The 16,803-nt window shown below is 42.9% G+C and overlaps 1 protein-coding gene across 7 annotated transcripts in view; it reads right to left on the bottom strand.

The window, feature by feature from the left end:
- Nucleotides 1-2,265: 2,265 nt before the first annotated feature.
- Nucleotides 2,266-16,803, bottom strand: part of NHS (NHS actin remodeling regulator) — a 259,593-nt gene continuing 245,055 nt past the window's right edge. For all 7 annotated transcript variants that reach the window (XM_064646690.1, XM_064646691.1, XM_064646692.1 and 4 more), the window contains 5 exons: nucleotides 15,384-15,576; nucleotides 11,992-12,123; nucleotides 7,788-10,739; nucleotides 7,174-7,300; nucleotides 2,266-6,414 (listed from right to left, as the gene is read on the bottom strand). In XM_064646690.1, the coding sequence (XP_064502760.1) occupies nucleotides 5,790-6,414; nucleotides 7,174-7,300; nucleotides 7,788-10,739; nucleotides 11,992-12,123; nucleotides 15,384-15,576 (4,029 nt within the window). In that variant the 3' untranslated portion in view covers nucleotides 2,266-5,789. The remainder of the gene's footprint in view (nucleotides 6,415-7,173; nucleotides 7,301-7,787; nucleotides 10,740-11,991; nucleotides 12,124-15,383; nucleotides 15,577-16,803) is intronic.

Here is a 16,803-nt window from a genome sequence, read left to right as displayed (position 1 = left end):
ATGACCCACTGTGGTCCCTTCCAGCCTGACCCATTCTGTGGTTCTGCAAATAACCAGATGGATTCCTTAACTCTCTTGGAGGTGATGATAACAGCAGCAGAGGAGGAAGAAAAATGGGAACCTTCACTACAGTGGTTACATGTTAAATGCAGGCACTCAGGAGTTAAAAGATCTCTTCTGAGAAGCTTGAGTTGAGGGTGGCTAGTGACTCCTAAGCTGTACAGTATATGTCTTGATCACCACCCCTACAAGACCTCCCACTGAATCTGAGAGATAACAAGGCTCTATGGGAGATATGGCAAATAGATTCTATAGGTGTTTCAAGAAATCAGAAGGAAAACAGTATGTGCTGGCCCGAGTGGAAGTAGTTTCAGGTCTCATTCAGGCTGAAGCAGTAGCACGACCTGTTGGAGAATGTACGGTAAAAGAGCTGAAGTGATAGTTCAGTTACTTGTCTAAACCCGAGTCTGTCCAATATGACAACAGTAGTCATTTTACTGCCAGGATGGTCTAAGAATGGGATAATTTGTGGGCACAAATTTGTTGTAACCTAATGAAAGAGATTTCCTTGAAAAAATCAAGGAAATTGTATCCAGGCATATAACAGGTTTTACTTAGACTATTCTATGATTGATTGGTGGTACCCACCATTAGAGACTGACTGTTTTGAACCAGACAACAGAATACAGTAGGATCCAAAATGGTGCATCCCGATTCCCTACAATAAAGAAAAAAATAACTCAAATCTGAACCATATGTTGTTCCCCATGAGGCAGCTTGGTCACGGAGACAAGTACTGTTAATGGAAATTGACCTTGTTGATAAGGATGTAAGCAAAGTAGAAATACAAGACCCAACCCTGAATAAATTGTTTAATTGCCCACAGGTTATAAATTGCTCCACAGGTATGGGAGATTCCTTGGAAACCTAGTATATTCCGTTATTCCTCTCCCAAAAAGTTCAATCCACGGGCTGTTCAGAAATCGCTGTTCCCACATGCTGTTCAGAAACGTTTAAATCATTGTTGCCACAAACCATTGAACATATCATAAGGTTTAATCATTGCTGCCATAAATAAAACTTTCTAATTGATCATTTGGCATTATTTCACCATAATTTAGCTCAAGGGTATCCCAAACATACCTCAGAGTAGGCAGTCCAGGACTACCCTCTACAATACCGACATTTTGTGGCTCTCCCAGAGCAGGTAACCCAGGATCACTCTCTTGGGACATGACACCTTGTATATATAAAAAGCACTGGCTATATTTTATGTAGTCTAATGTTTAATCTTCTCTTCCACTGGGCATAGAAAACTACAGGTGTACAGTGGGCAGAGGAAAACCAGCTTGTGCCTGCCTCTATGGCCTAAGCTTTCCCTACAGATCTTGCTTACCTGTATTTCTGGATTGGGAAAGGCACACAAGACAACAGGGAATGATCCACATAACCATTAACTACTTGATCACTTGGTTAAAGTGAATGTTATGCAAACTGATTCCCACTTGGAGACATCTCTAAGGCTACTACATCATCGAGGCAATCCTCATGCCATTGCAAAATATCATTGCAGTTAGCCTGGCAGCATTCCCCAAAGCCCTTCTTTATTCTACACTCTCTAGGACACCAGACTTGTGCATTTCGGCTTTTTTTTTTCCATATGTGTTTTTTAAATACCAAGTACAGTGTTCCATTCATTTTCAAAGAGACTCATCCTCTTTGGAGAGGCTGTTGTTTTAAACACTTGGTTTTCATGTCCTGACTTCTCAACTTCCTCATAACCAAACTATTTTAAAATAAGGTAGTGTTAGCATTTCAAAGTTTATGTTCATAATCTATGGCCTGCCTTTTGCCCAAGGCTTCCTATCCTTCCTGATAGGACCCAGTCACTGGATTTCCTATGCCTTGAGTCTGAAGTGTTACAATTTGTTTTCTTTTCCAGGTGAAGATAAAGCAGTGGTCTTACCACCATTTTTCATCCCAGCTTTCTTTCTCTTAGCTTTTTCTTACCTGTAAAAGACATGGGGCGAATTCAGCAGTCTTTATATTCTGGTAAAAATGTACTGGTGGGCACTTAAAGTCAATGACAGTTTGGATACAGATTTTCCCTTTTACAGTTTATGAAAAAAATTAGGTTGAAGAGAAAGCATGATTAAATGGGTTTGAAATGTGTAAAGCCCCGAGAGTGACCTTTGGAAATAGCATACTTGTAGTCCATAGATTAGACTTCACATCTCATTACAAGAAAGTAAAGAGAAGGTGTGATTTAATTGCAGTCACGTTTATTTGCAGTTTCTATACACACTTTCTAGGTAATCAAACTTTTCCAACACATTTTTTGAGAGGGGTTCACAATGAAACTGTCACCGCTTTTACTAAAAATAAATACAAGACTTAAAGTGTTGCACAGCTCTAAAATATACAAAGGCTTGGATTTAATGTAAACTTTGAAAACATTTTACAAAAGAAACCATATTTGCAACAATTTAAAAAGTTCATATTTACAAATATTACAAAAATACAAAATGGATGCAAGTCCATAAACCATTGTCTTTTCTGCCAGCATGAACTGGTGCTAGTACCAAAATAGTTACACTGTAACCTTCTTAATTTTTTTTTAATTCTTTAAGTCATAACCTACAGTATTTCTCTATCTGCCACCATTGCAGCAAATGCACTCAATCACTGACCTTTGGCAAAAGCAAACATATGCTTTATTTGCTACAACTATCCCATGCCCTCTATGCTGCCACAACAACAATAACAAAATGAAAAAAAAAGGAACAAAGGAGAAAAGGGGAAAATGTTTTTTTTTTTTCAGAACACAGCTGTATAACTTAAGAAATCATTTTCATAACATCAGTGCAAGCAACAGAACAGTAGGTTGAAATGACGGTTCAGCAGTTACCTCATGCTCGTACTCTACCCTGTCTCAAGAGGTGAGTGATGTTCCCTTTGCTCTATGGCTTGTCCTCTGTGCCTTAGTGGCATTCCTGCAATGCTACAGAGAACCCTGCCATTCCTCTGACTCCCACGTTTGTTATGACTCTTTTCTTCTTAGCGGATTTAGAATCTCTCTATTTGGGTTTCAGTCTGCTAAATATAAACTAGGAAATAAGGCAAAAGAAGACTATATTTTAATGGGATTTTTCTGTGTCCATTTTGTATGTGAAATATTGCCTCACCATTCTGGTAAAAAAAACGGTGTATATATATCTATTTTTGATCTCTATTAAATTATTGATTGATAAAAAAAGTGATATCATCAAAGTCAATTTAGCTGTATTCTCTTTACAGTTTGGAATGACTGTTTAACTCAGGGCTATTAAACATATTATAAAAGTGCTCCTGGTAAAATTTTAATGAAGAATGACTGAAGATGACAAACTAAGGATTTTCTGCCCAGTATCTAAACTTCCTTCACTCATATTCTCCAGAAAGCGGTTTGTTATATGCTGAACATTTCCTCTTAAAACATTCTCATTCATTCACTTCACTTATATTCAGACTTATCTCCTTAACTAAGCTACTAATGTGATTAGCCTTTTGTTTCCAAAACCTTGCTCCCATTACCTTCTGAAAAACTATTTTAGATGATTTTGCAGCCCTTCAACTGATGGACCACCCCTCATCCCAACACACGTACCACATGCATAGTGACTCTATCTCACCACACAAATGCAACCAGGCTACACAGGAGGACAGTGGGGAACCCTGAATAATACGTCTTGTGGTAAGCACTAGACAAAATCAAATATGAACCTTCTGGGGAATAATTTGAGATTTGTTAAACTGTTCTGATTTGCTTTGACTATTTAAAATTGTAACAGTTTTAGGTAGAACCTTCCTCTATAAAACATGCTCTGTCTGCTTTTAAAAACTCTCAGCTTTATGCATTACATGATTAAAAGAAAACTCAGTAAAAACCGAATTCACACATCCTGCTTCCCTATTATTTACTTATGCTTAAAGCCAGCTTTTAGGTGATTTCTTTAGTACCAAAGTATGCTCTTTCTGCCATCCTATTTGACCTGTCCTACTAAACACCTCATTCCTCCTTGCACTATTTTCTCTGCACTAGCCTTTCCTCTATTCCAAACCATATCCTACGGCAACCAACACCAACTGCATCAGTTTTGGATAAAGAGAGCCTTGTCCTCCAAGTAGCATGGACGGGGCTACATCAATGGAAATTGCAGTGGCCCAAAGGAGGATCAGGCTTATTGGTTTTATTTTATTTAAAATTAAAAGTATAAAGCAACTCACGGGTTCTTGTGGTTTTAAGATGAGAATATTCAAGTAACTTCAAGTAATTCAGCTTTTATCTCCCTGCCTTCATTTGTATCAAAGCAGCTACTTTTTGATTTATCTCCTTTCCCACCCCACCCCAGTCCCCCACCCTGTTCTGTGCTTCTGGTAAACCCAGACAACATCCTTACTGTATGTGGCTGGCACAATGAACCAGAGCTTCCCTCTTCCCAGCTCAGCAATGAATATAAATAATGCATACACATACCTATTTCCCAGCTACGTTTTCACAGTGTCATTTTCGTAAATATTTAGGTAGCATGAATCTCATCAGCACAAAGAGAAAGCTTCACTGAAAACTCATTGCGGATATTTACTGATAAATCAAAAGCGCTTCTTGCATGCTTACAATTTATTTGTTTCCTTTATGAATCAGAAACTAATCGTGTTTAAAGATTATAGTTACCAGGTTATGACTGTGTTATGTATCCCAATAGCCTAATAGGAATATGAAAGTTCAGTACTGTTTTCTCTCACATCTATCCTCTCCGAAGCGATCCCTGCAAGAATAAAGGCCCAGGGGAGGCTGTGGGATGGGACCCTTTGGGACTTTGCATCAGACACAGCTTTGTTCTGTCAGAAACCCACTCATCTTCCCCACCAATCCTCAAGGTAACCTTCCCAGCTGCACTTTCCAGTTAGCTTCTTTGGAGCTGCCTTAGAAAGACAAATGGTTAATTTAATCCCCTCACAGTCAGCCTTTCCGTTTCCTTAGCTAAGGTGGAGAATTCCCCCTTTCCACTGCTCAATGTCATCCTTCAGGCCTGTCACACTGAAAGTGGTTATCGGTGGCCATGTGGATTTTTTATGTTTGATATGAAAATGGTATTCACAGAATACAGTTATTACATTTGAATTCTTTTGTCTTCTATAAACAAAGTTGTTACGCAGTAAATTGTTTGCCACGTCCACTTTTTGATAATTCTATTTACAAATTTTTATCAAAAATATGATATTTACATATGTTTTGTTAGTTTCTTCTAAATTTTGTTTCAGCTCATTTTAGTGTAGAAAAATACCAATTCTCAAGAGCATTTTCTTTTTTTTTTTCTCCCTAGGGAAGCACTACAGTGAGGGATTTGTATCTGATGGGCAGCTTCTGGGATAAAAAAAATACCCAAGGTCACCTTTAACTCTATGGAAAGTGTATAGCCTTGAAATCTACAGTGACAATGGAAATGAGAGTGTGATAAACCAAATGAAGTAAAAAGAAAACAGAACAGACATAGCATATCTTCCTCCTTTTAGAAAATGTAATGTAATAAATAGCTACAGCTGTAGTCCTCATTTCCCCAGCGTCTTTCGAACGCAAACACATCTGAGCATCGATACTGCCCTGAAATTTTTTTTCTTTTTCTTCTTTTTCTTCTTTTTCTTCTTTTTCTTCTTTTTTTCTTTTTTTTGAATTGCTACAGCATTGGCCTCTTATGTTGACATCCTTACAGACCCAGGTGGTGTTGGCAGCCTGGCACCCACACATCCTATGTTGAGCTCTGAGAAGACCGATCGTCGTGGGGGCTGCCATCTGAGTTCTCCGTTTCTCCTTCTGAGATGGCCTGCATGGGTGTGTTGTACAGCCTGCAGCGCACGCTGTACCGGCTGCTGCTCGCTGCTGGAGGCGCCCGCGACCGCCCCACTCTGGACGACGCCGACATGGGAAAGTTCTTGGAGGAGAATCCTTCCGTGTTAACCCTGGGGGAGCAGGGGGAGAGCGGGGACAACGTGTCGGGGCTTGTCACAGGAGGAGACTCTTCCATGCTTTGAAGGGCATCTGCCATCAGCTCTCCGGGAGACTTGGGCAAAATAGGACTTTTCAGAATTTCTGTGGCAGACATCCTGTAGCTGGAATCAGATCGACTGCCCTTTTTAAGGAGCAGTAGTTTAAACTCCTCATTAGATGTGTTGGACTTTTTGGCATTCCTGTAAATGAGCCCAGGTGACCTCTGACTGCTAATGGGAGTGCCCATGCTGCCGGCTGATGGCATGTTGCTGGTGGGCAGCGTGCTGCTAGTGAGAGGCTGGCTGCTGGTCCCAGATGAAGCTCTCAATCTGTTTCTTACAGAAAGGTCTCCAGAATCCTTTCTCCCAAGAACTTTCCTTTTTGATCTGTAAAAACACAAAGGAAAACTCTTTCATATGTTATCTTTGTAGTATAAAACTTAGGGTTGGTCTGGAGTTTTACAAATTGAGTGCTCTTTCATATTAGCTAGAGTTCTCATAATCCTTCTGTCAAATACCCAAGGCTAGCAGTGACTGATGGCACTTTAAGCTGTGGTAGCTCTTGTGTAATGGATGAGACACTGAGCCACAGAGTCCCTCTCAACATTACCCAGCTCTTCCAAAACAATGTATGCACAACCAGCTCTGTGTAAAGACAACAATGCCTGCAGAGTCTTAGGTAATAATAAGACTCAGTGTAACCTATGCAATATCAGAAATCTTTAATTTCAGTTGTGGTCACAAATTTCAGCTGACTACAAAATACTCTAAAATTGAAGAGATGCCTTCTCATCATTCTTGCTTCAGCAACTCACACACCAGAATAGAGCTGGTGAACTGGTGGACAGAAGGCAGGAACCACTGCTGGTTCTTTTCTTTGAAGACATGTATGTTTGTTAGATAGAATGGCCTGATGTTGTCATCTGTGAAGTATATACTGTCAAATATGCCATTAAGATACCCAGACTACACTGCACACCATAATAAAGCATCTTTTAAAAGCTGCCTTTTAGAAAACTAAAATGAGTTAACTAAAGAAGGCGGTTTCAGGACAAAACTTAAGCATGGAATAACCTGTAACTATTGTTAGTGGGCAACTGTGCAGGGATGCATGTTACCATTTCTGTTGCTGCAAGGTTAGGTCACCTGTGAATGACTGCAAACAGATCCTCGGTAGTGCGGGGTTTGTTTGGAGACACAAAGACATCCTCAGCATCAGCCTGTGACTCCTCGCTCAGTGGAGACATGACGGACTCATCGCTTGGAGAAGACTCTTAAACAAGGAAAGAAGCCATGCTATGAGTCAGACCCCACTGCACTTTGCAACAGCACTGCCAGTGCAAGGCACCAGCTCTATTCACAGCCCAGTGGCTGATACCACCATACAGACCTTGCACTCTAATCTAAACATGGTGAATGTTGCATATTGGAGCCCATAAAAGGGGCACTGCGAGGCACTGAACATGGGATCTCCCATTTACTGCACAGCTGTGATACTAAGGCTCCTCTGTACCCAGGGCCAATGCTCCTTCCTTTTCTCTTTTCAGCTGAAATGCAGCACAAGGAAGGCAATAAATATCAAAAAGGTCTGAATACTTTGAAAAGGTGTAAATATCTTTGGGTTGGCTGGCCAGCTAAAAGACTTGGAGGGCTCTGTGCTTAAACCCACAGAGATAAGCTGATGTGCAACTTCAGCCTGCTCTGACTCCACTACTAGTCACATCCAAAGTTGCATGATACAGAAAGAGTTCACAACTGACCTTTCAGTGAAGGCTCATCTGTGCTGCCCACTGTCTCGTCTGCCCTGCTGTCATCAGAGGCACTTTTGGTTGGGATACCTGATGATCCATTTTCCTGCTTGCAACCCACTTCACCAAGTGAATTAACTGCTGCCATCTCTGCTTCATAGCCGATATTCCCAGGCACATGGTGGCTTACATCGGGTTGGTGTTTAAACTGATAGCTGATGGTTGGTCCCTCAGCATGAGCTGGATTTTCACCCACAGGCCCAGCTTCCAGCCTCCCCTCACTGCCTGTGGAGAACTCTTGATGAGCCTGCACTTGCTGAAGGTCGCACACTATTTCTGGTCCCTGGATGGGTTTCTTTGCTTCGTCGTCACCTGTGGGGACAGCTGAGCCCTTCTGAAACCCATCCACAGAGATGGCACACGTCTGATTCAGAGACCTTTCTGGTAAGCATTCAGCAACCAGGTGCGTTTGGTCCTTTTCAGGTTCAGTTTCAACCAGACTCACGCTTGCTGAAGTTACAGCTTCTTGCTCAGAGCTATTCTGCCCGCCAAAAGAGGAGCTTTTCTCTAAAGGCGGCTTTCCAGGGCCTGCTTCTGCCGGGGAAGTGTCAATGTACAGCATTACGGCCTCATCTGTAGAGTACTGGCGTGCTACTGGTTTCTTAGCTAAGAGCGGCCTCATTTTGCCTGGAGAAACATCGGTCGGTGTCAAGGCAGTCTCCTGTATGCACAGCAGGTCTGGGGTACTGCCTTTATGTTTCACTCCTTCAGGCTTGTTGACTGCCCGGAGGTGGACAGACTTGAGAACGGAGGGTGTGATGGCGAGGGCGGAGGGAGGGCTGGGCTGCAGGGCTTCCCCGACTGCGCTCTGCTTGCTGTGGCTGAAGGTATGCAGCTGGTGCCTGTGAGCGAAGGGCTTACTCAAGACATTGTGAAGAGCACTTAGGTCAAGGTGAGTAGGAGGTATAATTGGAAGTTCAAGGTCTTTGCTCACCGAGGCAGTGCTGTCTTTTGAGAGTGGCTGCTGCAGTGATGACTTCCTCTCTGGTACTTTTGGCTTCCTCTTGCTCCCCCCTGGAGACAAGGGTCCCGAAAAGAAAGCTGTTGGAAAAGAAGAGGTGGGCGTCTCCGACTGGCTGGAGTACCCACTGGAAGGTGAGGCTAACCCTGCCAGCTTCTCGGGAGAGGCCAGCTTAAACTCATTATCAACAGAGGGGAGGGATGGGGTAGTAGCTCGTGACCCAGACTGAGATGTCTGGGATTCAGAGCTCTCTGGTGACTTGATGCACTCTATGACTGTAGTACCCGTAGCGGTGCTTGAATTGGACAAGGACCTGTAAGGATCGCTGGATTTCAAGTCGTTCAGAAGCCAGAGGTCTGCATAGTGAGGTTGTTCAGCACCTTCATCTTTAAAGGAGGGGATATCGGCGGTGTCAAACGCAGTGTCTTTTAACCCGCCATCACCCTGGTTTGCCCAGGGAAGCTCCTGCTTGGCTGGCAGGTTGGGGCCTTCCACTCGGGAAGGTGTGTTTGAAAATTCAAGGGGCAGCTTCATCTCCCTGGCAGTGTGAGTGACATGCTGTCCGCCACTGATCTTTGGTTCTTTCTTGTCAGGAAGGTCGGTGCTGCCCTCTGATTTCCTCAAAGACGAGCTGCGTTTTGGTGGGGCTGGCTTTGCCTTTGGTTTCTTCAGTGAGAAGCTCTGCCGTCCCTGCCTCCTGTGGCTCATGCACTCCTGCCAGGTGCAGTCAGCCAGGCTGGAAGTCACGCTCCCGGTCTGGCCACTCTCGGAGCCTGGGGCTGCATAGTTGCAAATATAGCTTTTATTACCCTTGAGACCACAGTCAAAGTGCATGGAGGTATAGTATCCTTCAGTATCCACAGAAAAGTGTGAGCTAGTGTCTGCCTTGTCAGAGGGGGTCTTTTCGAGGAAGCTGTCATAGGTGGCCATGCTGGTGAAGCTGGGGCATCCCAGGCTGTCTGCCTTTGGACGCTCAGGACTGAAGTCCTGGCGACAGGAGGCGTCGTGGTGATGGTGCAGGTAGTTCCACTCACTGTCACTCGTGTTGCTGTTGTTGGGGTCATCCAGTAAATCTGCCACAGTGGAGGTGAAGGAGCTCGCCCTGTGGCCCCTGACCTTGTCTGCATGGTCACCAAACTGCTCTGTGAAGACACTGGAGTCCTCGTTGGCATTGGGAGCAGTGTTGAGCGACAGCTCAGAGTCACAGTGCGAAGAGCCTGTTAGCGGAGGAGAGGCAGCAGGAGGAATGGTTTCAGATGTCTGGGAGGGACATGTTGAGCTGCTCCCACTCCAGTTGCCACTGGAGGACTGGTGGTCATCTTTCTGGTCCATGTGGCTGCTGAGCAGGACTCCTGCTGTGGAGATGGAGTGAATTGGGCTCCCGAAAGTGTCTGAGTTGGACGAAATCTCACAGCTGCCTGAATCGACCATCCTCGACAGCCGTGATCTCCCCCTCTCGCCGATGCTGTGTTCGGGGCTGTGCAGGTGCTGAGGACAAGTTAAACCAATGGGCTGGCATTCCTGTGAACCCTGCTTGATCAAGACCTCCTTTCCTTTTTTTGGGATCCTGTCCTGACCAGCTAGGAAGTGCTCTGCTTCATAGCCTCCACTCTTGGTAGTGGCATCCTGATGGCCCTCACTGGCCCGGGCTCCCTCGCGAGGAAGGCTCCGTGAGCGGATGCGGTTGCTTACAGCGGCAGCGAAGACGGCATCCCCATTGTCTGCCAGCACCAAGATGTTGCCAGCAGAGTGGGAGAGGGAGGCAACAACGCTCTGCCCCCTCTGGGCACGGATCCGTCGCCGTGAGGGAGCAGCTATTAGGATTTCTTCCGTCTGGCACTCCGAGTCCCGGGTCCCCGACCTCCTGTTGCTGGAGCCAGAGAAGTCTGGGTTTGTGTGCACAATCACATTGCGCTCTCTCGCCACTGGTGACTCGTCTGAATCTAGGACACACGGAAAGCTGGGTGAGTGGGAGAGTTGCACATTTCCTGCCATGAGACAACCCGCGGAGCAACCCAAGAAGCATTATCTGCTGTATTCTTTATTTTTTTAATCTTGCTGAGCGTTGGACAAAATTTAAGTTGGCTATAAATTTATATAAGGCAGACCTCATGCCAGTGAGGTAGGGAAATTCTCCTAGTCCTGCAATGTGATCTCTGTTCTCCTATTTCTGCAATGTGATCTCTTGTGGAGCTGAGCTTACTGTGGTAAATATTAAGATAAATACTAGGTTTTCAGTTTTTGTCACTCTATTTCAACTAATTAAAGACAGTTTTCAGGAGTGGCTGCTGGACAAAACACTCCATGAGCTTCTAAAAATAATTCTGACTACCTGTCTGTTCAGAACTTCCATTATCTACTTCTTTACTACCAAGAATATTTGCAAGGCAACAGGATCTTTCTTTCATAGGTTCTCTAGTTCCTTATTCCCTATGATAAATACATTCCTTTTCCTTCCAATGAAGTTTCATGGCAACAGACCAAGATACCAGAGCCATCTTCAGGTGTACATGAACATTAAGAAATAACAATCCTGTTAGTTTCATTTTGGGTTAATAACAATTTTACACAGAATTCACCCTCAACAGAATTGCTCCTAATTTACCTGTTACAATAAGTGAGGTAAGTAGATAGATTTCAGGCAAATATTCTTGGTAATAAAGAATAAAAAGAAGGAATCAAGGAGTCTGATAAATAAAATAAAGGTTTAGCAAAGCTCCCGTAGGGTACCAGCAGCTGTTTCTAAGGCGGATATCCAACCGCTCATCTGAGTTATCCAGCTGTTGTGACAGCTCATCACCACTTTGCTGAGCAACATCTGTCAGTTTTTTACCTTAAGCTCCCCTCACGCAAGAAAAAACTTTCACTTAATCTAGTTACTTTTTATGCACATAACTATGGGTTCATAACAGAAATAAAATGAAAAAAAAAAGAACTGATTAACATTTACACAATAAGAGCTGAACACGTACATCTATATTACTCAGTAAGGCCCCCGGTCCTTCAAGGCCATATGGAGTAATATAGCTTTGCTTACTGTAGTAAATCAAAAAAACAAAACATGTCATTCCCAAACTCCAGAAGCATTTACAATTTAAAGGTTTCGTTTCTTTGGAAGGCTAGCTACCAGCTCATATCCCTGCAATTTAAGTTTGTTAGAAAGCTATCTACGGAAGATTTGTATTTATACTACACCTATTTCTTGTTGCACTCTTCTGGGGATGCCAGAGATGGTTTTCCTCCTCCTCAACTTTCGTCTCCGCTGTAGTACAGATTGTGAATGAACAAGAGAGCAGCGTATACTAGCCTCTCTGTCAAAACCAACTCCTGCAACCCATAAATAGGTCTCATTAGCCTTTAGAAATAGTAAACAAATTTTCATGGCTGGAACACAGTGGAGGTATGTGAGCTTGGATTAAGCCTGTGAATAAACATAAGGGAGCCCTTATGTAGCTCTTATGTAAATTATATCACAGTATATCACAGTTTTACATCTAATTCCAGCTCCCCCTCAGCAGCCTGGTCTGCCAAAAATAACAGAAGGCATGAAAAGAAAAAGAAAAGGAAAAGAAAAGAAAATCAGGAAGGCAAATAGAGTTGAGAGCTCTTGGTAACAGGGCATCTTTCTTATAGCTATTTATCCATCTGTCATAGGGATAATGACAGTAACTTGTCTGCAAAGCATTATCTATTCAGCTATTGCCTGACTTACTTTAAGCAACTAAGCATAAGAAGACATTTTAAGGTTATAATGCCATATTGCAGTAATTGGGCGCTTCTTAGGAGACCAATATGCCAAGGGGGCTAACATTTCAAAAAGGAAGGAGACAGCTAAAATGGGGCCAAGTCACCATGCAAGTTTAGAGAGCATTCTCTGTAACAATGACACAAGGCCAAGAGTGACATTAACGGGGAGCTGCTATTTCTTTACATTAGTAAGTGTGCTGATTTTCACATGTGCTCAGCACATAGTGGGAGTCCACTCAGGGAATCAGGTCATGCAATCAAGATCCTCAGTTTAGATTTAGAAGCCCAAGTTCACGAGCACATTTGTTTACAACCAGATAAACTAATGTGCATAGAATAGGTGAGAATCCCCTATTTTCTTTATGTTTCCATGGCATTAGCACAGGAAAGTATCTTTCACTTTGTTTTTTACACAGTGTTGTCAAAATAGAGTGTAAAGGAGGCCAACCAGAAGACCAGTGCCCAGCTGCGCTGGCTTTTTGCACAAGCATACATTCACTCACGCTCTCTAAAGTTGACGTGGGACAGGTTGGAAAAAATGTGCCAGGTCCATAAAGACACTAACATAAGGATTGCTGGTACAGTGGTTTGTAATCTTAAGAAAAACAAACAAACTAAACCAAACAAAAGGAAAATAAAAATCCTGATAAGAAGCTCTATTTTAATAGCGTATAATTATAAAAAACATAATTATACACAGACATACACATACATATTACATTACGTAACAATGTAAAACATTAAAAAGTAACTTTCTTGTAAAAGTTCTTCTTGAAATCTACTACAGTGAAATAGAGGCTTCAGACAGATGTCCTGTAACCACCAATGCCCCTGGAATAAGCAGAGGAAGAACTTTCTTTAATATGGAACAAAGGTGCTATAAACTCCAACAACAATCATTTTCAAAAAAGTGAACATTTCTCAGGGTTGGGAGAAGCTTAAAAAACAAAAACAGAGAACTGAAAGCAAACTCTTTGAAACAAAAAATCAATCAGCATCATTGCTGGTTTTCCAGCAACTGTGAATTAGCCGAACATGCTCTGTGCGCCAGATGCACGGGGGTCATCTCCGAGAGGAAAGTGGAAGAGGATATATCCTCCCCGTGACGCATACAAATTATTCCCATTAGTGCTAATGAGAATGATACACATAAACATCCAGAAGATTACATACCATTCTTGATCTGTAAAACTGATCAGTGGAAATTTGGTTCCAATGTATGGCAGGTGGAGTCTAGGCAAAAATGGCTATTACTGGAAAAGTTAACATTGGTCCCAGACCTAACTCTCCTCTGACTGCATAAGGTGACATTAGCCTTCTTAGAAAGCCTACACCCTTTAGGGTCCTATATTGAATCTAAAAAGAGCATCATTTTAACACCAGCTTTACCTCATGGAAATATGCCACATTATCTATGACTTTCCATGGGGATTTGCAGTAGCAGTGCCCAACCTGCAACCTTGACCAGCCGGGTCCCAACCTCCGGCCAGCAACGTCTATGCAGGCAGTTCTGCCAGCCAGCTGCCTGTCCTCCACTCGGGCCCTGACTGGCCAGAAGCACCATCCCATTGACAGGGACACCCACTCCTGGCTGCCACCTCCCCAGGCAAGCAGAGCTGGTGGCACTGCAGTGTCAGCTCCGCTGTTGGGGCAGAGGAGAACCAAGGCTGTGTTGCTGTCACCGGGAGGATTCATGCAGCTGACAGTAGAGCAGATGGGGACTGGTCACCATGGTGCTGTAAGACAGATGTGCTGCAAGTCCAAAAGCCCAGAGCCCCTTGGCTGGGGGCTGAAGTTGGACTATGGGCATACAGCCCTCCCCAGCACCATGGTGAATCCTACAGCCTGTCTTGCAGGGAGGTTGGTGCACTGCTGATAGACACGGGAAAGAACAATGGGATGTGAGGGCTGTGACCTTAGCCCAACCTCCCAGTTACTGGGAAAATAGAATTAAATACAAATATTTTCTCTGGGGAATGAAGGCTAGCTGAAAGGTCCCTGCTTTTTTTCTAATTGTTTATATTGAAGTCTATAACTGTGGAAGTCAGTCCACTTTATGCTCTTACGTTAATCAAAACTTGGTACTTGGAAATATTATTGAGGAAAACTCAGATCAACTTTATGTTTACCATAGCCCTCTGGAATGAGAGAAAGAGAAAAAGAGAAAGAGAAAACATTCTGATTTTTGATTCTGGAAATAAGTCATCTATCACATTTAATAAGTGGTATACCTGATGCTTCTATAAACAAGTTCTCCTTCAAGTAAATCTAGTCAATTGTATCCAAATGTTATAGAAATAAAAGAAAATGCCATTACTATACCTTCAGCATAGCTGCATGTAAAGAGATCTCAGAGCGATGGTTTGCATGCTACACATTCATGCCTCGCATATTTAAAGCACTGCAAAGAGTAGCCTACATTCTCTAGTTTCTCTTCTCCTGCTACACATGATAATCATATGATTAATTTTGGTGGTGTTCTGCATTATTTCAGTCAGCTACATTCAAAAAGTTATTTGAGGTCTTTGTAAATACAGACTGTAGGTTATATACACAACAAAAGTACATTGTTTATGCAGAGAACCCAGGGTTATGTTACACTATATAACATGGCTCTGAAAATATGGGCCAAATTAATCCTAGATGCGGCTTCAGCGACTCCAGCAGTCACGCATAAGGGATGAAATTAGCCCACTATCTTCTAGAAACTAAATCCTCAAGCTAGGGTCTTTGCCCCCAGACTGCACAATCCCGTGACTTCAAATAAATTAAACAAAATAAGTACTTGACCTCCCTTGAACCATGCAATAAATACAAAAAGAAATAGAAGAGATTTGTACCAGTGACATTGATGGGGATAATGCAAGAAGAAATCACTTGGGCATCTTGTTTCATTTTCTCCTCTGGAGTTGGGAGAGGTAGTGCTTTACTCCAATTGGTTTGTTTATCCAGTGTAGAAGGGATATTATGTATTGGATTTTTCGGCCTCTGCCCTAACATGACATCTGTATCTTCGTCCTCTGGTGGATGGGACTGCAAATGAATACATTCAAAATCAGTGTCTCCCACTCAGGCACACGAGGTTAATTTTGAAACAAAGCAGACACACAGAAATCAATTACAGGGATGCAGGAAGGAATTGTTCTAGCTAAGTCACACAGCACCAGCTATTCTCCAATGGAAACTTATCCTGCTAATAGGAGAAAAAAACCTCAACATACTGGAAGTCAGCACATTTGCAGTGACATTTAGAGGCCATCTCCTCTGTCAGAAGGGGCACATACTGCATTCCCAGGTAGCTGTTGCAAGCCTGCCCTCAGTCACCATCAGTGTTAGACACATGTGGGCCCTCATTTGCACCCGCAACCTTTTCAACTCCTGTGTCCAGTGATTACTAGCACCTATTGGCCCCAGATAACCATTCATTCAAGCATTAGAAGACCCAAAGTTTTAAAGAAGACACCCCCTCGCACTCATACTTCAGAAAACCATTTGTACAAACTCAGACCATGAGCAGATCATGGTACACCACCCAACAGCTATGTGGTGCGAAGTGGCAGGTGTTAACAGTGCTGGAGCTGGGGGACAGCGACCAAAGAGAAGAGTAGCCACCACCAAAAGAAATTCAAAGGGTTGTTTATAAACCATGCATAGTTTTACAGCATACTACAAGAAGAACTAGATGATAAAGAGAGAAAAGTAAACTGCACAGAAGAAACATAGACGGTTTGTTTTCTTTTGAAGGAAATAACAAATTTCCCAACAACACTCCATCTTGCAAAGCCACTATAATTTAATCTAGTAAAAGAGAAATAAATTTAGGGCATTTTCATGTGGTGCTGGATACCAACTTGGATTTGGGTGTCTCATTGTTTGCAAAAAAAAAGTTTCTGTTTTATTTAGAAGAGACAGAGAGGAAAAACACTTACCTTTACTTTTTTATGCCTAATTTTCCTCCCTTTTTGCATGAATACATTCTTCTAAAAGCTGTGAAAACTGTTCGGCCAGCTCAGGACACCTGTCTGCCTCTCGTTTTTAAAAATGAAGTACAATCCCTTTCAGTATGCCTTTCTCTTCAGTCCTGAATTCCCAGCTGCTTAACTACCAGTCTTCCCCCTCATGCCCGCAGTTTACACTTCATTTGCCAGTTTTAGTTTCGGTAGCAAACACGACAAAGATAAAATTGTTGCTCTGCATCTCCTTGGCAAGGCGTTTAACAGGTGGGTGTGGGACACCACAGGATCATGCCCCGTCTGCCAT

Source organism: Pseudopipra pipra, chromosome 2 (genome assembly GCF_036250125.1).
Source record: "Pseudopipra pipra isolate bDixPip1 chromosome 2, bDixPip1.hap1, whole genome shotgun sequence".
Lineage (NCBI taxonomy): Eukaryota > Metazoa > Chordata > Aves > Passeriformes > Pipridae > Pseudopipra > Pseudopipra pipra.
This window is presented reverse-complemented; position numbering and strand designations above follow the sequence as displayed.